This window comes from Chionomys nivalis, chromosome 9, assembly GCF_950005125.1.
Source record: "Chionomys nivalis chromosome 9, mChiNiv1.1, whole genome shotgun sequence".
In the NCBI taxonomy this organism is placed as follows: Eukaryota; Metazoa; Chordata; class Mammalia; order Rodentia; family Cricetidae; genus Chionomys; species Chionomys nivalis.
This window is the reverse complement of record NC_080094.1, coordinates 82183440-82206123: the sequence shown is the minus strand read 5'-3', so window position 1 is coordinate 82206123 and position 22684 is coordinate 82183440. Positions and strand designations below refer to the sequence as shown.

The 22684-nt window shown below is 48.4% G+C and overlaps 1 protein-coding gene across 4 annotated transcripts in view; it reads right to left on the bottom strand.

The window, feature by feature from the left end:
• The window catches only part of Cry2 (cryptochrome circadian regulator 2), a 31853-nt gene extending 16830 nt beyond the window's left edge, over positions 1-15023 (bottom strand). For 3 of the 4 annotated variants that reach the window (XM_057780509.1, XM_057780510.1, XM_057780511.1), the window contains exons 1-5: positions 14805-15023; positions 6464-6572; positions 4071-4213; positions 2473-2657; positions 1846-1934 (exon numbers count right to left, since the gene is read on the bottom strand). In XM_057780509.1, the coding sequence (XP_057636492.1) occupies positions 1846-1934; positions 2473-2657; positions 4071-4213; positions 6464-6572; positions 14805-15016 (738 nt within the window). In that variant the 5' untranslated portion in view covers positions 15017-15023. Of the gene's footprint in view, positions 1-1845; positions 1935-2472; positions 2658-2804; positions 2917-4070; positions 4214-6463; positions 6573-14804 lie in introns of those variants that run through there. The other variant, XM_057780512.1, reaches the window with a different exon arrangement.
• Between the last annotated feature and the right edge of the window lie 7661 nt (positions 15024-22684).

Below are 22684 nucleotides of genomic sequence, written 5' to 3'. Positions count from 1 at the left end.
CATCTGGAAGCTTCTCCATGTCTTTCTGGCTCCTAGAACATCCTGATAGAAATGGCTTCTCCTTTCAGATCTGAAGAACCAAAAAGGTTCATTCCTTCAACTCAACACCTCTGGGTCTCCCCAGTGAGCGGAGTAGCATTCAGGGATGTGTGGAAAATGGGCTCCTGACATCATGATTTGAGAGCAGTCCTCCACAAAATACATTTCAAGGTAATAAGAATGAGAATCTACGAGGCCATAGGTTAACTCTGTATGCTCGAGTCCTGCTCTTTCTTCCTGTCGCTCCTTTGTTACCTCCATCCCTGCTCTGGGCGCAGAGTTTTGTTTTCCCTTTCATCTGGTGCTAGGATGTGATGGAGGAAGGTCATTGGTTAATTAATAAAGAAACTGCTTGGTCCTCATAGGTTAGAACATAGGTGGGTGGAGTAAACAGAACAGAATGCTGGGAGGAAGAGGAAGTGAGCTTAGATGCCATGCAGCTGCTTCCCAGGGCAGACACGATGAAGCTCCAACCCAGGATGGACGGAGGCTAGAATCTTCCCAGTAAGCGCACCTTGGGGTGCTACACAGATTATTAGAAATGGGCTAAATTAATATGTGAGAATTAGCCAAGAAGAGGCTAGATATAATGGGCCAGGCAGTGTTTAAAAGAATACAGTTTGTGTGTTGTTATTTTGGGGCATAAGCTAGCCAGGTGGCCGGGAGCTGGGTGGCAGGAACGCAGCCCGCAGCTCCTACAACAAGGATGGAATGGGGGCTTGAGCATGTCTGGAACACTCTGCCACCAAGTTACAACCCGGTCCTGGGCAAAACTCTTAATGTGGACACAGAAAGTTGGTCCCTTGTAGCTACTGACTCAAATTGGAGGAACTTGTTTTTAGCCTCAGCTGAGAGAAACATCAGAATGGGAATATTAGGTCTGGTGAGTTGAGAATGATCAAGGCCATCAGTACTGCCTTCGGTGCTGGCTGGGCACTCCTGAGCCTAAGAGAGCATCCTTCCTAAGCAGGCTGCCATGGGCCCTTGCTCCACTGCTATCATCTAGCTGCTGGAAAAATGTCTTGTCATTCAGTGGGGACAGTAAAAGCTGTGCTTTTAAGGGGCGGACTACAGAGGCTGCAGGGTCAGGGAGCTAGGAGGCAAGAGTCCTCAGTCCGTGGAGCCTGCTCTGCTCCTCTGCTCACAGGCAGGTGAGGAACTTAGCCAGTGTGGAACAGAACCTCTGGGGCCTCAGACACCCCCCTTCCTCTTGCTGAGCTCATATAAGAGCGCCAGTTCTATATGCAAATAGAAGTAAAGCTGTGGAGGAGACAAACAAAGATGGGGAGGGGCAATCTGACACCGAATGATGGACATTACGGGCTCTACCAACAGAAAAGCTCTATGATTTGGTTCTTTTGAGACAGTCTGCAGCCCAGTCTGGCTGGAACCTAATGCAATCCTTCTGCCTCAGCCCTCTTTAATGCTAGGATTAAAGCATCAATTTGGCATGCCCTTTCAGCAAGCGGAAGCTGTCCACAGAAGAAAGTTAATGGTGTGAGCGTGTGGCACTATGCCTCCCTATGCTACCTACCAGTGGTGTGACTCGACCTCTTTAAGCCTAGCTTTGTAATCTGTCAGAAAGCCTAATGCCCACCTGTGGGATGGTTGGGCAGATGAAGAGGGACATCGCAATCACGTAGTTAAGCCAGTGGTCAGCACAGGGGATGGACTCTCTAACCAGGAGCTGATGTTAATTTTGCCATCAGAAAGTTTTCAACCACTTGGAGATTTGAGGCTCTAGGGACATAAACCTGATCCACAACTTTTGCGCCTGCCTTTCTGGGCTCAGAAACAGGGTCATACCTTCCGTTCCAAATGCTTATCCAGGCGGGCCAGAGCTTCTGTCTCTCCTCCTTGCCAGACAGCTGGGCCAAGTCCTTCCGTGGGGAACCCTACAAAAGGAGCAGCAGGCCAGAGCATTGCAGGTCAGGTCATCTGATTTACAATTATGAAAATGATAATTGGCACTATTCATACTGATTTGTTCTTTAGATGAAACCACAGACCTTGGACTTGATGCTACTGGGACTGAGAAAGCCCTTAAAGTGAAGAAGGCCAGCTTCATTCAGACTAGAAGATGGAAGAAAGGTGGAGAAGCCCAATGACCAGCACCAGACAGCGCCTCTACTGTTGGAGAAAGGGAACTACACAAAGAGGCTCCAGCTAGAAAAAGCAGTCTGGCAGGGCATATATGGGTCTTGGAGGTCAAACAATGGTCTTAGGGGGTCGAGATAGTTAATAGCAACTTTTTCTGTTTTTTGTTTATTTGTTTGTTTTTTAGGCAAGTTCTCCAGCGGCCCAGGCTGGTCTGTCTCTTCTGTCTCTGTCTCCCAGGTTCTGAGATTACAGGCATGTGCCAGTAGGCCAGTATTTTCTAACTTTGACAGAAACAGGAAAGCCATATCCCACACAGGAAGCAGCAGCACGTACCCAGTTCCTCCAGGGAAGGCACGCCATAGGTGTCATCGTGGTTCTCCCGGATCTCGGCTCTACAGCTCTCCATCTGCTGGCTGCTCACAGCGCCGACGGGCTTCTTGGGCAGCTCCATGCGGCTGATGATGGCCTGAAAGCGCTTGTAGGTAAGGGGTGGTTTCTGGCCATTCAGGTCGATGATTCTGGGGAGTCCAAAGCACATCTAAAGTCACTCCTGAGGTCTTTTATTTTGGGGTCCCTGACCACCCAAAAATGAGCCCAAACTCAGAAGCTCTGAGGTTTGCTCTCTTGTAGAAAGGGGGGCAGGGGAAGCTGCATCTCCATTTTACCGAGAGGGAAAATGAAGCCCAGAGAGTTGGAGCAGGTGCCTCAGGGAATGGAGCAAAGCAGGGTCAAAGCTGGGACTCAGTTCCAGGTTCCCTGGTGTCCACGCGGAGCCGCCTAGAGACAGAGACTGACCATACCTCTCTAATCAGACAGAAAATCCCCCATGGGCCTTTCGGGCACATACGTGACCACACCAAGGGCCTCTCTCTACCCAGTTTTGAACACGTATGATGAGGGCTGTGACATACTCCTTGCCTGGAGGATCATCCTCCTGTAAGCCCTGTTTACTAGAGCAGAGATGTAGAGGCCAGTCAAGGCTCCCTAAATCAGAGGCTGTGGTAAACAGCAACACCATGAAGAGTTTTGAAGTGTGCCAAGGATTTTTTACAAGCGAGAAGGAACAGCATGAGGGTTGAAGAAAGAACACCACTGCTTCTATAAGCATAGACTTGGATGGTTCTTGCTGCCTGAGAAGGAGCTTATGCAAGACCTGCCTGTGGGTGAGTTCATTTCCCTATTTGCTCTCCCTGCGCTGTCCCCATTAGCCCACATAGAAGCTGGCTGCTACCTCTGCAGCCCCGCCCCTCTTCTGCACATGGCAGGGGAGGGCTCCAAGCCAAGCCTCTCCTTCTGAGAGCTTGGCTCACGTGCACAGCTGTGTGACCCAGCCTTCTGGCAGTCAGCCCTGGATTGGGGGAAGAGGGCGGGGAGCAGCAGCAACAACAGAAGGGTGACATCTCCAGTAGGCAGACTGGGGACAGAAGGGGGGATAGACACATAGGGGCTGGCCACTGGGGAAGGAGACCTTGCTGTGGTTACCAGCAACCTGCAGGGGTCTCTAGAGTCCTCAAACAGCATCAAATGCATGGCCTGGACACCCAGATAGGCTGAACAGACCTGGCAATCATCCCAGGGCTGGGAACTAGGTCTGTGGGAGTAGAGACCTGTTGGGAGGAGTGACAGATAGGGTCTGTCAAGGTCAAGACACTGAGGAGTGGGGAGCATGATGCACAGGGAGCTAGCTTTAGCTAGATTTACGAAGACTCTGTGTGGAGACTCCCTTCTTCCACAGCTTGGGCCTAACCAAGACTCTGTAACCTGTTAGTGACTTCTTTAACCCCCAATTCTGGCCTATTCTTGTTCAATTCCTAGAAAGTACCATACCTTACGAGCCAGGTGGCCCTCTTGCTGAACTGGTCTATTCCACTTAGGAGGGGCCCAGTCACCAATTCTCACAGGCAACCTTACCAAGAACTAACAGGTCTTACCTGTCCAGGTCATAGAGGGTGTGAGAATTCTCAGTCACCACCTCCACACCAGCCTCCTTAGCCATCTTCATAATGGCCGCATCCCGTTCTTTCCCAAAGGGTTCAGAGTCATATTCAAAGGTCAAGCGGGTCACCCCCCATTCCTGTGGGGAGATAATCTGTTATGCTCAGTACTGTTTGAGAAGTGAGACCTAGGCACTCAGCTCCTCTTTGGGAGTGAACAGGGCCAATCTTGGCTATGTTACAAGGGCTACAGAACAAACTAAGGGCATCAGACAATGGTTTAAATTTAAAGCAAAGATACTGAGGCTCAGAAAGTGTGAAGCAGGCAGTCAGGAGGGTCAGGCCAATAGCACTGCTGTGGCAGAGTCAGTGGGAGGGCTCTGTGCACTCACTGTGCCTTGAAGGGAGAGAATGAAGCTATAAATACAATGCTCCCAGGGAGCCCTAGCCCACAGAGAGGCACTGACTCGCAGTGGAAACGGTGGGAGAGACACACACAGCATCACTACCGCCTGACCGCTCTGCAGCTTTTCCCAGACCTCCTCATTGTCTAACTTGTGGCCTAGTTTTCTTGGCCGACTTGTGCTATGTAAAGTGTCTTAATGGTTTCCACAGCAACACTCCCAAGGCCAGAAGCAAACAGAGCTAATAGCTCTCAGAACTGGAGAAGAAGGAGCAATCCATAGTCCAGAAGAAAACAAACTGGAGGGGCTACAAGTTGTGAGAGGGGAATTCTTTTCTGAGCTTTCTGTCACTTTGGTAGAAATAGCCTGGTCTCCCAGCAACACCAGGAGAAAGCTGCCCCAGTGGAAGTTATCTAGACAAGTCACAGAAAGCCCTACAGCATGTAACTACAAGAAGCAAACAATCGAACCAGTCTGTGGTCACAGGCCTTTAAAGCAAATGTCCTAATAATTCAATTCTGTCCAGGGGAGTCAGTGAATGCTTAGCAGGGTGGATACAAGGCTCCTCAGAGCACAAAGGCACTCAACGTTTATTTAGCCATTACTATACTAAGTGGTTTGCATAGATGACATCATTACATAGTCACAAAACCCTGTGACTAAGGAGATTCTCATTAAATGATAGCCACACTCCTTCAGGAGGACTCTCCTGTGTCTCTGTCCTATTTCTACCACAGCATGAAGCTGCCCTTTACCTGCCTGTTTTGCCCATCGTCTGTGAACTCAGAGCAGAAATTGGGCTGTGCTGTGTATCCACCACTCTCATCTTACCAGCCAGCATGGGGCCTGAGCTAGCAGCCCAATAAATACCTGATCCATGACTCAGTGAACAACAGGTCTATGCTTCTGTGCAACAGCCTGCTAGGCCTCTGAGCTGCTGGGAGAGAGAGGAGCAATGTGGAGGGATTTAAGAAAGACAGAAAGTTTTCTGTTCTTGGTCTTGCTGTACTTTGGGACAGAACCCAGGGCCTCATATTAGGCAAGTGCTCTGGCACTGAGCCGCAGCCACAGACTAACAAAAGCGTGTGTGTGATATGGCGGGTAAACACCAGCTCTGTGTCAGAGAGCCTGAGACCACTTCCTGGCCAGGCAGCACGCTCTTTCCTCACCTATGAACCTGGGACAGCAGAACCTACCTGTCAGGGCTGCTGTAGGGTAGGCATTAGCGTGTTAGCAGTTAGAACAGGACTCACAGTCAGCCCTCAGAGAACGCTGGCGACTAGTGTCCAGTGACTCATAGGTGTGTACAAAATTACGGAGGGAGGGGGAACAGATACACTGTGAAGCTATTTTCTTTGACATCAGATTTCTCCCTGGCATAGAGTGCTATTGTGGACGAAGGAGAATGCTCTAGAATGCTCTATCCATGAGAACTTTTGCCTCTGCTTGGACCTTAAAACATGCATTTTAAAGGGGCTGAGAGGAAATAAATGGGCTTGCCTCCAATATGGCCCCCAAATGAAGATTTTATTAATTGCGTACCACAGAGAAACAGTGACGATCTCTCAAATGCTGGCTGACATTTTTCCTAATAAGCAGGACAAGCTGAGGTGGGCAGCACCCCTTGTTAGACAGGAAACCCCACCCTCACAGTCTTGGCAGGAACAAACCCTAATAAATACAGACTTGAGCCAAGGAAACATAAGGAAGCCAGCGACGGTGGGGTGGAAGGGCTTAGCAAACTGCATGTCTGGGCTGAGTGAGGATCCTTCCAATACAACACTGGTTTTACAGTTTTTTCCCTTACCAGTTTCCACCCTGCTGGCAAACTGACCAGCTGTTTCTGCTTCTGACCTCCCTAGCAGCCATTTTAGTGGCCAAACAGGCATCAATATTTCCACTTTGCCAGCCAGAATAGCATTTCACTCTGTGGTGAGATGCCAGGCAGCAGACAGCAGACTCTCCCTCTCGGCCCTACACACTCACCTTGAAGAGCCTAGGGAACACATCAGCTGGCTGGCCCCGGACTACAAACAGACGGGAGTTTAGCTTTCTTAAGCTTGTGTCCAGATCTTCCAGAGACTGCAGTAGGAACCTGCAGAACCCACAAAGGCCTTGTTAGTGACATGGGGGTGGGAGAAATAGAGGTGGTGAATGACAGGACACCACACACACACACACACACACACACACACACACACACCTTCCTAAGAACCCAGCCACTGCTCATGCCAATCAAGTTGGTATGATATCTGTAGGGCTGGCGGCCTGGCCTGAGCTCAGAGCAGGAGTGATGGGGTTAACTTCCAGCTTACTTCATAGCCATGTGCCAATAAAGCAGTAGCTTTAACCTTTTTAGCTGTTTGCTCATCCGTGGTTTGGAATTAACAGTAAAGCCTATAGACCTGCTAAGATGTTAGTACTCGTGGAATCAGATAATGCAAGGAAACCCTCAGACACAGGGCCTGGTCATAGAGTCCACATGATCAATGTGAGCTGCCTGCTAAATACTAAAGCCAGCTCCGCAAGCTGGGCTGTCTCTGAGGCTTTGCTTGGTAGGTGGCTCACTGTCCAGGTCACTCTATGCCCCACAGTCCATTGAGCCTCAAGCACAGTGGACTTGTATTGTCTGTGTGGTTAAGGCTGATCTTGAATTTGCCATCCTCCTGCCTCAGCCTCTCAAGTGTTGGGATTACAGACATGAGACACGATGCATGGCTTGGGTTGCAGGTATATCTGATACTTCAGGCCTGCACATGGACTAGGTTGTTCTTGGTTCTTTGTTTGGCAAACTGCTTATTCTTCTGGTCTCTCCGTTACTCTAGAAACAAGGTTCTCATCAAAAGAGGCAAGGGCTTAAAGGTGTCCTGGCTAGATACTGTGGCATGCTTGGGTATATGACAGGGACACAAAAATCAAAAGCCTGTGTTAGAGTACTGGGTCACTAAGGGACAGGAAAGGAAATGAACTTTTGCTGAGTCCATCAGTGTGTTATTTTAAATTAAATTAACATTTTAACCAGGTAACTATTGATGTGGTTCACAATCCCAGTGATAAGTGGGTGCAACCAAGACTAGCAGTCTGATTATGAATCTGTTACGCTTTGTAAGTATTTTCTTAATTTGACCCCTCAGCACATTTTGAAGGAAACTGAACTATCCCCGTTTTGCAGACAAACAAACAGACAAGAGAGATTAGGGAATTTACCAAAACTGATAGCTCTTAAGTGACTGAGCTGGCTTAGTTGTAATTATTTGTCCCGTCCCTTTAAGAGTCAAGCCATGCCCACCCCCACCCACCTCTGTGGCTGAGGCAAGTTGATCTTCAGCTTCCAGCCTGAGTCTCTCTCTCTACTTCTGCCCTTCCCCCCCTCTTTCTATCTCCCTCTGCTTTTCTCCCCTTCTCCCTTTCCCCTCCATAACCCACTAAATAAATATCCAACATCACTCTGCATGGCGTGCCTATCCATCTGTCTCTTGCCTGGCATGGTTCCCTGCCCTGGACCAGCCACCTTCAGAGACCTGTAGCGTGGTCTCGTGGCATGCCTATCTATCTGTCTCTCCTTGTGGCCTACTGCAGCCACTTGGGGACCTGCACCGTCCCTGCCTAGGACTGGCTGCTCCTGGGACCAGCTGCCCACTGCCACCCAGAGACCTGCAGTGTTTCTGCTGCTGCAGCTGCCAGGGTCCAGGGATCCTGCAGCATTTGGACCTGTGCCAATCCCTGCCTAGGACTGGCTGCTCTCAAGACCTGCTGCCCACTGCTGCCAGGGAACTTGCAGTGTTTCTATCACTGCAGCTGCTGGGGATCCAGGGATCCTGCAGCATTTTTAATTAATCCATTTCAATAGTGGCCCAGGCTAATCAGACCCTGAAAGCCATTTTTCTTCTCAATGGCCCATTTCTAAACACTTCAGTCAAGCAAGCTCTGCTCCAGGGCTGAAAGTCTCCTGAGCCTGGAATTCCTCTCTTGGACAGACACAAGCCTCATGCAGGCAGTCCATCCACAGGCCTATCTTCCTCCTTAGGACTCAAGCCTGAACAGGCCAGCTTCTATGTCATCATCCCTCCCAAGAACCTGCTGCAGATCCCTGACTACTGGAGGTTTACAAAGGCCAGGAGGGCGCCAAAGAGAACTAGGCCCCAGCTGCCTCTGATGCAATTCCATGGCCAATGCTGCAGACCTGCATTCCAGCAGGAGGCATCACCTTAGCTAAAGAGCAGTAGGCTCACTCAGGGAATGAGACCAGAGACTGACAGCAGAAGCTCCCCCGCTGGGAATTTCTGACTTAAAAATCTGGACCCTCTGAATGCTAAGTGATATGCAAGCCTGCTCAATTGTTCTCCCTGGGGGCCTTGCTGCTCCCCACTGACACACACACACAAAGTAAAAATAAAAATAAGAAAGGTTCAGGGAGCACCTGAAACAGAAGGTTTTGCTAGGCACAGGGCAGGGCACAATTCCACACCTCAGGAGGGTGGAGGTTCTTCTATCAGAAGCCCCCAAGATGTCCCAGCCATACACTTTAAGGGTCTCTATCTTCACAGCTCACCACACCTCAGAGAACATCAACCTGCAGCTATTAAGACTGAAATGCACAGGAAATATAGGCTCTAGAGTATGTTGTGACCTGTTTCTCATACAGCTTTATTTTTAGGACTCATTTTCTAAAAGAAGAGCTTCCTGCAGCATCTCTACAGCACAGATAGATGAGTACCCTTGTCTTCTCTGACAGGAAGCAGCGGCAAAGTCTGCAGCTGGCAACAAAACAATGGTGCAATTCACAACGGCAACAGCTACATTTACAGAGCACTCCCAGAGCAAGGCTCTAATCCTACTTGCTTTGTAATGTGTTATTTAATTTCAGACAATCCTGGGAGGCAGGTGCTATTATCGTGCCCATTTTGCAGCCGAGAAAACTGGCATTAAAAGATTAAGTAACTGCCCAACATGATATACCTAGTAACTACCAGGTTCCTAGGCCTCAGCAGTGAGCACATTCACTGCTGGGAGCAATGCACTCTGAGATGGGTGGTACTGCCTAGGGCTCAGCCCTTAGGGAGTATGGAGCTCAATTCATGGCTAACACCTTTTCTGCAGATCTTTTCTCCTCAAACTGTGGTGTGAGGCACCTAGCACTAGCTGTGCATGACCAAACTTGCTAGAACACACACGCTCTTGGGCTCCATCGGAGACTGCCACCATCAGAATTTGCCCTTCCATATGATTGTCCTCCCACACTGAATCCCTGGGCAATCACTTCTCCGTGAAAACCGAAGAAGCTCTCTGTGGAAAGCGCTTCACTTTGACCTTGATGAACTGAGCTCCCCACCCCCGACCAGATCACATTTTCCTTTCAGACTATCTGGCCCTTAAGAAATGTTTAACTAGCCAGCCATGGTGGCACACGCCTTTAATCCCAGCACTTGGGAGGCAGAGGCAGGCGGATCTCTGTGAGTTCGAGGTCAGCCTGGGCTACAAGACCTAGTTCCGGGACAGGCTCCAAAGATACAGAGAAACCCTGTCTTGAAAAACAAAAACAAAAACAAAACAAAACAAAAACAAAAAAAAGAAAAGAAAAAAGGAAAAAAAAAAAGAAATGCTTAACTACATCCACCATCCCTCCTCCCCAGGATGAACTCAGAAAACAGCATCCCAGGAGGCACTAGGAAGGAGACACAGGGAGGACTCTGTGTAGCTTCCAGCCTTCAGGCTGCCAGGGACAGGCAAGCCACCACCATGGTATCACCTTTCGGATCTGCAGAGCATCAAAGGAACTGGAGCAAGCTGCTCCTGAAGAAAGGCCACCAGACAGGTCTAGGTTTTCTCAACCAGGGAAAACCAGGGCCTTCCCTCCGTGCTCCCTTCAAACCCTCTCTGCACCTGCCCACTTCTTTTTACTTGCAGACGACCATGCCAAAAACCCACTTGAGTACTGGAATGGGTGGTGTTGGGGGTTGAACCTCACCCTTGCTCCAAGTGCCACATGGCCGAGCACACAACCCTTGAGGGAGCATTTTCAATAGATGTGCACCAGAATTACATAGGTTCCATGGAGCCAGGGCAGACAGAACTGGAGAAAACCAAACTGGGATTTCCAAAAATACAGAGAAAACTATCATCCAAGAACTGCAGGTGGCTACCCCTTCAGAATAGGTCAGTTACACATTTCTACTCAGGGACAATGGCTATGCTGAGAGCAGTTTATCTGTTCACACTGAGGACAGGGTGACAGTGAATTCTTCTTTTGGGTTCAGACCGTCCTTGACCAAACTCTTTGGCTTCAAGCAAACTTACCTCACCATAACAATGATATTATGGGCTAGCAAACTGGAATAGGATATTAATAGACAGAAATTCACTTCTAAGAAATTAAGAGAGTTTAAACCCCACAAAAAAGGGTAATCTAACCCAACAGCCTGTGGCAGAGACTGCTTCCTGAGTCCATTCAGATAGAAATATAGGTTTTTCTCTTGAGGGTGCTCAATTTTAAAGAGCTTGATCAAAATTTTCAACCCTTTTGGGCAAATGGAAACATGCCTTTGGTTTCCAGAACAGTGAAGTCCCTTGCCAGAGTTGCACTGTGAACAGCTCAAGGCACACAGACTGCTCTGCTGGCAAGCACAGCCCCTACCTTCCCAGGCTACCCACTTTACAGCCAGCTGGGTAGCTCACTCAGCCCCTGCACTCAGGAAGGGGACAGCTCAGAGAGAGCACCTCTCTACTAACCCTCTGTTCTGGAAGCTCCTGAGAGGTGTAGAGCAGAGTCAGGACAAACTTACTTCAACAGAGTGGGAGGAGCACTGTGGCTAGCATCTAAGCTGGGGCAGGGAAAGGAAGGTAATTAAAAATGGATCTCGCATATCACCATAGAACCTTCATGTAGCGATGGATGGAGATAGAGACAGAGACCCACACTGGAGCACCGGACTGAGCTCCCAAGGTCCTAATGAGGAGCAGAAGGAGGGAGAACATGAACAAGGAAGTCAGGACCACGAGGGGTGCACCCACCCACTGAGACAGTGGGGCCAATCTATTGGAAGCTCACCAAGGCCAGCTGGACTGTGACTGAAAAAGCATGGGATAAAACCAGACTCTCTGAACATGGCGGACAATGAGAGCTGACGAGAGGCCTGTAGTAGGAGCTGTGGCCTCCAGCCAATAGAGGCCAAGGACAATGGCATGGGGTTTTGATCCTACTTCATGTTCTGGCTTTGTGGGAGCCTAGACAGTTTGGATGTTCACCTTCCTAGACCTGGATGGAGGGGGGAGGACCTTGGACTTTCCATAGGGCAGGGAACCCTGACTGCTCTTGGGACTGGAGAGGGAGGAGAAGAGGAGTGGGGGGAGGGGGAGAGGGGCAGGAGGAGGGGGAGGGAAATGGGAGGTGGGGAGGAAGCGGAAATTTTTTTTTCAATAAAAAAAAAATGGATCTCGTCTGACCCAATTTTAAAATCTAGAAGCCACTCACAGCTGCCTTTTGTTTTGGTTCTTGCCTGTAGTACTGTCTTCCTAGATATAGCAAATTTGGGGAAGGACAGAAGAAAATAGCAAATTAGTGCTAGAAAAACATTCCTGGACCAGGCGATGGTGGCGCACACCTTTAATCCCAGCACTCAGGAGGCAGAGGCAGGTGGATCTCTGTGTGTCTGAGGTCAACCTGGTCAACAAGAACTAGTTCCAGGACAGCTAAGGTTGCAAAGAGAAACCCTGCCATGAAAAAAGAAAAAAAGAAAGAAAACCATCCCTGGGAGTCACAGAGCTAGAACGGCTCCCATAGATTTTCTACTATCACCAAGGCAAGGAGTATGGCAGTCTTCTTCTATGCTAGCAGAATATACAGGCCATGTATATTGTTGGCACAGAGGAGGCACACGCACACACACGCACACACACACACACACACACACACACACACACACACACTCTGGCCGCCTTTCTCTTTAACTGATGCTATGGCTATTTTAATCCCTTCATCTGCAGGAGGCACACACACACACACACACTCTGGCCGCCTTTCTCTTTAACTGATGCTATGGCTATTTTAATCCCTCCATCTGCAGGAGGCACATACACACAGACTTTTCAGAGCAGGGCCGTCGCTGCAGCCACATTCTCTTAGACTACTCCAGAAGATCTCACACACTGCAGTTACGCAGAGGTGCAGCTGGAGTGGGAGGGGCAACTCCTTGCCTCCAACCCTGTGCACCAAACAGCATCCAGCCCTGCTCTCATCAGGAGCAAGGGCAAAGATGGGGCTTCTGGAGTGTGTGTGCCTGCTGGCTCAGGAGCAGTTACCATATTCGATCTGTTTGGTGTTATTTTACCTCGTTCTCCTGAAATGCCAAAGCTAATTAGACTTCCGGTCAATGCACTGAAGCAACACACTCCCCGGGCTGCCTGGCCTCTGTGGTTCTTTAGTGCAGCACTTCTGACGCTTGGCTGCAATGGCTTTAAAAAAAAAAAAGCAACCCAGGCAGGACAACTGAATCAAAAATGGGGGAGGGGAGTCTGGGAAGCTTTCAAAGATCCTTAAGTGATTCCAATATTAAAAACGTATCTGTAGTTTGTCCCCCATCTTATTGTGTTCATGGCATTTGGGCTCCTCCACCATGGTTGTTTTCTTGTCTTTCTCTACTCGAATGTAGGTTCTGGACGCTGTGGGAGCTCCCCCGAACCTGCTCGTTCACGGCCGTGCTTAGCAGCAGCCTGCCACCTACAACTCACAAAATAACCTCTCAATCAATATCTGCATTTCCACACGATTTTAAGATTTTACCCAGGCATCTGAGCTGCCTCATTCTTTCCTGCTTCAGTCTCTTGAAAGGCCAACCACAAAAAGGTGACACACAAAAACCCATAAAACCAAGTTCCTAGTACATTAGAGTCCAACCAGTTTTGTGGTTCCTTCATCTCCACTACCACAAAGGAATGGGCAATGCTCCTCAAAATCCCAGTAAAAGAAAAAAAAAAACACCTTCATAAAAACATAACAGTCAGATTCTATCGACTGTCTAGATTGGCACACTGCCAAAAGGAAGGGGAGGGCAAAGTCTGAGGCTTGGTTTACCGTCCACAGTAGAGCCGGTCATTTGCCGGTGTTTGTCACACTCAACCTCCTAGCTATGGAAACTGGAGGGATCCAGAGCGGTCGCGCAGCCTGAACCAGTGTGGGCTGGCTCTCCACAGGACTGTCTTTAGTTGTTCCCACTGCATACATGGGCAGCAAGGGGGGGGGGCATTTGATACACATGCTACTAGGAGCACTTGCTCTCCTAGCAGGGCAAACCCCTCTTGGAGTGGAAAGAATGGGGTGCTGAGGGCCACTGTCTCTTGGGAATTACCTTGCTCATCTGTGCAACAAGGCCATAAGCAAACATGCAAACAAACCAGGCAAATGCTAGGCGGCATTCAAAGAGTGATGGGTACAGGATGTCTCAGAACTTGCTTTTGAATACTGGCTACAGAGAAATACATCAGCTACTGTGTCACACAATGTGGGAAAGGACCCAACCTCCTGGGAGTTGTCAGGGGCTCCTGACATTGTAATTTTGTGGTCCCTAAAAGTCTCATCTATAATGGTCCAACTGTCCTCTAAAAATCATATCATGACAATTGGAGGAAGAGCTGATAGTGACGTCATCCTCTCTGAATATTTTTCTAGCGAATTATAACTACAGAAGGGATCCTCTCGGATGAGTTAAGAGGGCCTGGAAACTAGCTCTGCGGGTAAAGGCACCTGCCTCCAGGCCTGACAACCCAAGTTTGATCCCTGGAACCATATGGTGAATGAGAACCTACAAGTTGTCCCCTTAACTCTCTATACACCGCCACAGCAAGTCCTTTCCCAATAAATGTAAAAAATTATAATAATTGTAATGGGTTAAGAACTGCTCTGGAGGTCAAGACACAAAGTGCCCTTGGTGTCTTTTGAATACTGGCTAAGGCTGAGCTAGGGTTCCTAATCACCACCAGGGTAAATGTGTAGGAAGGTTAGCCAGGATGGGGGGGGGGGGCAAATCCGAGGCTTAGGGAAGCCCTGGGGGCGGGGCTCAGCGAGGGTTTTCCCCTGAAGAATGCTTTTCGTCACCCCCTCACGGCACACCCCTAAAAGCCCGACCAGAACGTCCCCATTCTGTCTGGAACTGGCTGCAGGTAGACCACGCGTTTCTGATGAGCGTTTCGTCAGCACAGAAAGGGTCAAGACCTCTGTCCCCCACCTTGTCGTGGAGTTCAGAGGGGGCCGCGAGGGAAACCGCTGTGTCAGAGGTGGCAGCAAGCCAGAGTCTGCTCGCTGTTCCCACCCTGCAGTGTAGGGTCCCCTCACCTCCACCGGTTGATGCCCACAGATGAGGAGGCCGCAAACCACGGGTCGAGGATGTAGACGCAGCGTACACAGCGCGCCCCGCGCACGGCCGCTAGCAGCGCGGGGTTGTCGTGGAGCCGCAGCCCTTTGCGGAACCAATGCACTGAGGAGGCGCCGTCCGCGCTCGTCGTCTGCGCCGGGACTGTCGCCGCCACCACAGCTGCCGCCGCCATCGCCTCCCCGACTGAGCCCCGGGCTGCCGCTCCGCCCCTGACCACACGGCAGGTCCCGCTCAGCGCCCGCCCACCGACCAATGAAACCTCTGATCCCCGACATGGCTCCGCCCCCGGGGGCTGGAGCGCCTCTGTGATTGGATGAGACTCCCCTCCGCTCTATTGGCCGGCACCGCCGGCGCAGGCCCCGCCCCCTCACGTTCCCACCATGTGTGGTCCCCGCCCGGTAGCCACTCACCAGTGACGCAGGACGGCGCTGCCGCGGGCCCCGCGTGGGCTGAGGCTGGAGGGACCCCGGATCTCCTACGCGTTTCGCGTTCCCCGCCTGCTTCTGGGAAGAACAGGGGTTGCAATGACTCCTGCCGGTGGCTGACAGATCAGTCACCAGGCTCTTACTTGCGGTTCATCATACTGTTCATATGCCAAGCTGAACGGTGTTAGCCTTACACAATCTGTCCTATTTTCTATTCTCATCTCATCCCAGTTACATTCATTCCACAAACCGGATGAAACAGATGCTTGTTAGTCTTATTCTGCAGATGAGGCAGGCTTAGGGCGCCCCAGTTTGAATGACTTGCGCAATTTTGCGAATCCAGTAAGATTCTGCTCTGAAATTTCTAATTTCTGCTTTTAACCCACTTCCTCGCAGAGAATCTTGGTATTTGCATGCAGCAAGGCATAAGGATGAAGGAGAAATCCTTGTAGGCGGCAGAAGTGTTTGAGAGAAAGGGCAGGGGTTGCAGAGAATGGGCTGAGTCAGTAATTGTGCCCTCAGATGAGTTTATTTTCACTTACTTTCTGTTTAGTAGACACAGTGCCGTTATCGGCACAGCTCTGGACTGAATTCCATATAGGAATCAGCGATGTAGAGGGCACTATCCCCACCTCTTCTTTGGAAGCCCTATGATTCTTTGCAGTTTTTCCTTTTCCCGTTTTGTTTTGTTTTGTTTGTTTTTTGAGGTTTCTCTGTAGCATTAGAGCCTGTCCTGGAACTAGCTAGCTCCAGGCTGGCCTTAAATTCACAGAGATCCACCTGCCTCTGCCGCCCAAGTGCTGGGATTAAAAGCGTGTGTCACCACCGCCCGGTTTTCTTTGCAGTTTTTAGCACAGTATCTGGGGACAGATCGCTTACAGCAAATGTTTCATGTATGAAGCTGGCCTAGTTGGGCTGGAGGGCTGGAGCTATTAAGCGGAGAACTGTTTCAATGCGCCCTTGTCTTGATCCCATGCTTAAAACCCTTCCCTAACTCGGCAATGCACTATGATAGAATCTAGAATTTAGTCAGCAATTAGTGTTAATTGGCCCCAATGTCTAACCAGAGCGTCGCTGTGATCCTCATTTCCAGGGCTTTGTACATGTTGTTCCTTCACATAAACCACATGCCCAGCCCTTAGTCTTTGTATCTCCTGTTTTCAGCCTGCATAATGCCTCATCTCATTTGGTGCTTTGTTTGATCACTGGCCTTAGGTCACACTAGGGAAATTTCTTAGCTCCATCATACTATAAGCCCAGACATGCAGGGACCTTGGCTAAGTTACAGTCAGTGACATTTCCCAGGTCTACCTCAGTACTTGGCACTGAAGGACCATGTGACTCGAAAGGAAGAGGCTCAGATTGGCCAGTGCCTTAAAAAGTCTTTCCCAGTGTCTGCCTGACCCTCACCTTTAAAAATCTGTTTTGCAAGTACTTGCTGAGGGAATTAATGTCCCACATTAATTTTTAAAAATGCTTCTCATTATGTTTAATTTCATGTTTAACCGTGTGTCTGTGTATGAGTATGTGTCGTTGTGTGCAGGCACCCAAGGGAATCTAGAATAGAGTGTTTCCTGGGACTGGAATTACAGACTATTGCCAGCCTCCCAATGTGGGTGCTGAGGACCAGCCACAAGTCCTGTTCTCTGCAAGAAAAGTGCACACTCTTAACCACGGGGCCACCTTTCTAGCCCCTCATTCTTTGTATTTTGAGGCTTTATACTTCTTTCTCCTTTGCCTCCTCAGGTCCACACAACACTGGGGGTCTGCCAGGAAGAAAATGGGAAAATAAGGAGGTTGTTTTTTTCTTTTTTTTTTCACAAATTGCCTTTCAGGGAGTTAACTGTTCTTTTTTCTCCTTTAGACTCTCACAATGTCATGCCTATAGGCTGTGAGCCTCTGCTGTCAGTGACCGCCCTGTCTTATTTACAGAGAGCTGAACTCAGATTCTACTTGCTTTTCTTCTGTGTGGCCCTGCACAAGCAAGCTGATTTCTCTGTTAGGTGTTATCGAATAGTTTACTTTTATTATTTTATTTCTGTGTATGTTGCTCAATGAATGCCATGTGAATGTGGATGTCAGCGAGGACAGAAGAGAGAGGGCACTGGATCCCTTGGAGCTGGAGCGATGGGGGCTTCTGAGCCACCTGCTGTGGCTTAGTTACTTTCCTAGCACTGTGACAAGACACCACAACCAAAGTGTTTACAGTTCCAGAGCTAGAATCCATGCCCATCATGATGAGGAGGACAGCAGCAGGCAGCAGACAGAGTGTTGGGTAGTAGCTGAGCGTTGCCCCACAGCACCGGTCCGAGAAGGCAAACTGGGAATGGCTTCAGCTCTTGAGACGTGGAAGCCCACTTCCAGTGCCACACCTTCTCCCACGGGGCTATGCCTCCTGATCCTTCCCAGACAGTCCCTCCAGCTGTGCACCGAGCACTCAAATGTTTGAGCCTACGTAGAGCATTCTCATGCAGACCACCACAAACAAGCAAGCTCTAACCACTGAGCCATCTCTCCAACCCTTGTCATTGTCATAATAGGTACAGCAGGGTGTGTAATAGTTCCTTGGGCACACTGAAAAGCTGCTATTATGGAGACCTGGCTCCTCATCCAATTTTGCCTTGCAATTTCTACTCCTTTTCTTACACATACCATGTGTTCCATATGTGACCAAGCGAATGAGACTTTTTTTAATTAAAAAAAAAAACCTCAAAATTACAGCAATCATGAAAAACGAAGATAAGCCTAACAACTCATCAATTTCTCGTGGACACTCTCGGTAAACGTCGGAGCCAAGAGGGAGGGGCAGTGTGGTCTCAACAGCTAGCGAAGGGTAGCTCCATCTTGCCTGTCACCGTCTTTGTTCTGCGTGGCTGTATTCAGGTTGATAAGAATGACCCATTCCACGGAATGGCTGCCTAGTGCTTGGGTCAATTACCCAGGCTACATTCAAGACCAGGAAGTCAGTCTGGGCCTAAAAGGATAGGGAGGACCAAGTCCACTTTGGAATTTTCTACTGTAAAATGACTGTGGAGATATCAGAATGAAGGAAAACAAGCCTGAACATGGCTAAAGAAGCGAACATTGAATTTTATTTCTGCCACCTCAGAGCTCCGCATCTTCCTGTTCACAAGGGCAAGGAACAGCTGCCCCAGCTCCCGCTAAAGACAGGAGAGGAGCGAAGGGAACCTCGGTACTTCAAGGATGTGACAGGTCAGCCAGAAAGTGTCTTCCCTGGAGATCTTTGAAACAAATCAGTTCTGTTTTATTTGTTTTCTTTGGTCAAAGTCCTCTGTAGAGACGGTGTGTGACAACTTTCTGTTTTGGACCTGCCCTTTGTGTATATATCTGATGATTGGTGACGAGGTGACCACGCAGAGGGCGGGACATGCTTGGCGACTTTAAGGTGCTCGCGCCCTCTAGTGGTCGGACTTGGAAAGCTCGAGTCCATGCGGCAGCTTCCAATACGCCCAAACCTAGCGACAAAAACAATCGTCCCTTCAACTATTGGATTTGAGAAGCCGCTAAGCTTTCTGAACGCACGGAGTATAACGTCAGACTCTCTGAGTTCGGTTTGCCGCTCCACCATTACTTAGCAAATGGCGTATTTACTCGGACAAGTTTCTTAATTTCTCCATGCTCCGGTTCCTACTTGAAAAACAGACGAAAATGGCAGGTGCTGTGTAGCATGACAGCAAGGTAAGCAGACAAATGGCTCAAAATTGAGAATGCAGAAAAAAATTGAAAATGCAAAAGCGGAACTATAAGAGGCAGTGGACAGGGACTGAAGAGTTGACCCAGCCGTTAAGAGCAGCTGTTACTCTTGCAGGGAGCTCAGGTTTAGTCCTCAGCACCCACACGGTGGCTCACAGATGTCTGTAACTCCAGTTCCAGAGTGTCTATGCCCACTCTGGATTCTGTGGGCATCAGGCACATATGTGCTGCATAAACATACAGGCTGCCCAAACACTCAGTCACATAAAATAAAAAATAAAAATGGTTTTTCTTATAGCGGAAATGGGTCAACCAGGTGCCCTGATGCAAAATGTCAAAACCAAAAGGAGAAAGCTGAGTGCATCAACACTTACACAAAACGCCTCTATACTTAATGAGCAAACTAAAACAGCAAATTTCTTCACCTTTTGATGTTGCAGATAATAATTTCTTGAACAAGACATGAAAAACATCCATTCAGCCAGGTGGTGGTGGTGTCACACACCTTTAATCCCAATACTTGAGAAGCAGAGGCAGGTAGATCTCTATGGGTTCAAGGCCAGCCTGGTCTACAAAGGAAATTCCAGGATGTCCAGAGCTGTTACGCGGAGAAACCCTCTTGAAAAACCAAATCAAACAAACAACAAATAAAACAACAACAACAACAACAACAACAACAAAAAACCCACATCCATCAGGGTAAGCTGGAATTTGAAGCTGCATTAAATTTAAGATCATCTCCTTACCAAAAACAATAAGAAAGTTGGAAAACAAACCACAGACTAGAGGAAGATGTGGTGGCCCTAGTAACTCCTAAGGAGCTTAAGTCTAAAGCTGGGAGCTGGAAGCCTAGAGCGTGGAGGCCGAGGCAGAAGCACTCCAAGGCCCAGGCTAGCCTGGGCGACATAGCAAGAGTCTGTCTCAGAAAGTAAAACTCAAAGTGAATGAAAGAGCTCAAATCCAGACTATTGACAGAATTCTTCAAACAAAAAAGAGGCACACAGGGAGCCCCTATGGACTCCTCCCCATTCGGGGGCTGGAACATGCTTCCACAACTACTGCCCTGAAGGACAGATGTGCGAGCACGGAAAGAGGCTCACCTCTATTCATGCACTGGGAAACACAAAGAGCTACTGTGACTGGAGCACCAGGAAGGGCAAAGCTGAAGAAGTGATAAAGTGAAGTGCTGGGGGCAGCCAGGGACTGGCTCAGTGACGTCACCACAACTCTTCCCAAAGCAGGCGTTACAGTCTGAACTTGTAAACCAAACACCCTACAGTAAGCAACCTCGTAACAGGCCCCCAGACCTTAGCACAACTGACTCCATGACAGAAGTACCATTCAGGCCATAAAAGTCTCACACGGACAGTCCCACCATCCAAAACAAGAACAAAGACCTAATCCATCAAAGTCTATAGTTCTGGGAAAGTCTCTAAGTGTGCTAACCTGGCTTTGGGGCTTCTGTAATTCACTTCAGGCTGTTTTTATTAGCTTGTGTTAATCCTGGATATGGTTTTTATTTTTAAAAACTTACCCTGAGAAAGGCTTGGGGCTACCCTGGGATTCCAAACACCCAGTGTAGTTGCCAGCTGGCTAGTGAAGAATTTCTATTGGCTTAAATCTCTTTTTTGTTTGTTTTTGTTTTTTTTTTTTCGAGACAAGGTTTCTCTGTAACTTTGGAACCTGTCCTGGAACTAGCTCTTGTAGACCAGGGTGACCTTGAACTCACAGAGATTCACCTGCCTCTGCCTCCTGAGTGCTGGGATTTAAGGCGTGCCTATTGGCCTAAATCTCTGTCGAGCAGTCTTCTCTTGTGGATGCTCCAAAACGGTGCACACTGTGACCCCGGAACTTAGCTTCTAGCACACACAAAGTGAAAGCACATGTGCACCGAAAGACACGCACTGGTATCTTCACAAGAGTGTTAGCAATGACAGTTCAAATAGAAAGCAATGCAAATGCCCATAGCGGATGAATGGGTAAACACATTTACCATACCTTACCAGATGAATACTACGCAGGAGTAAAACCAGTAACCTATAGTTAGAAATGGGGACAAGGATGAACCTCATAAAAGAAAGAAGCCAGACAAAAAAGAGTTAATTTAAAATGTACATATCCACCATGCGAAGTTCACAACCAGTAAGTAATGTTTGGTGCTAAATAGTCAAAGAGGAAATAACTCAAATGTCCATCATTCAATTGATGAATTAACAAAATATGATATATCCATGTAAAGAAATAAAATTAATCTCTAAAAGGGAAGTCCTGACATAAACTACAACATGGGTGAATCTTGAAAATATATTATATAGCCAGTAGCGAAAGATCATGTGTCAGAATTCCACTTACGTAGAATGTTCAAAATGGGCAAATCTAGAGAGAGAAAATGTGTTTTCTGGGGTTAGAAGGGCTGGAGATATTAGTATTAGTCACTTAAAAGGCTAAGCCAAGACCATCACAAGTTCAAGGTCTGCCTGAGCTACAGAGTGAGCTCAAGGCAACCAGGGCAGCCAAGCGTCTCCAAACAAAAGGCGCTAAGAGGGTTGAGGGTGAATCTGAAGAAGGGAGTGTTCTAAAGCGGGTTGTAATGATGGCATAAAAAGCTAAGTCTCTCAAGTGTGTCCTGTGTGGCAGTGTGGTTTATGGAATGGGAACTGCATCTCAACAAATCTACTGGCAGAAAAATTACAGAGTATTGCCACAGAAAAGTAAAATAAACTTAACTCAGCACAGGACTCCAGGGTAAAACTTTCCACTCAAATTCTAAAAGCCATTAACACTGTTCCCGTCAATTTTCCTTGTTTGTTTGGTTGTTTTTTCCAAAATTGGTTTTCTGTTGCTGTATGAGGTTCTTTATTTACCTGAATTATGTGGCTGGCTTTAATACTTTTGTTTGTTTTTGAGACAGGGTCTCATTGTGCAGCCCTGGCTGGCGTGGAACTTGCTACATAGATCAGACTGACCTTTCAGCTCATAGAGCCTGCCCCGAGGCTAAGGTTAGAGGCCTGTGCTGCCACAACCACCTAGTTTACGAGAATTTTCATTTATTTGTTTGTTTGTTTATTTTTCCAGACAGGTTTTCTCTGTGCTGGGATTAAAGGTGTGCACCATCACTGCTCGGCTATAAGAATTTAAACAAGCAGGTCCATTGTGTCCATACTGAAGTGGCCTAAGTTTGTAAGTTAAAAACAACGGTAAAAAGCCATATATGACTTTAGATATCTCTGGACAGTGGTGGCCACTTACTCAGAGGGTCGGAGGGTGCGTCTATGAAAGTTTTCGGAATGGGCTAGAGTTCTACATCTAGCTGATGTTCATTCTCCCATTCCACTGGAATATATTTGATTTCTATGTATATTTATATTAATCCCTGTGTTTGTACATGTGGTGGTTTGAATGCAGTACCCCTAATTGGGGTGACACTGTTGGGGTAGTGGTGCAGGACAATTCTGTATTCTGTCAATTACATTTTAAGTAAATGCTGATTGGCTGATAGCCAGGCAGGAAGTAGAGGTGAGGCAATGAGAACAGGAGTATTCTGGGAAGAAGGAAGCTCTTCCCCCAGTCCTGCACAGACCACTGAAGAAGCAGAATGTCTGCCCTGCTGAAAAAGGTACTGAGCCATGTGGCTAACATAGATAAGTATAATGGGTTAATATAAGCTACAAGAGCTAATAAGAAGCCTGAGCTAATGGGCC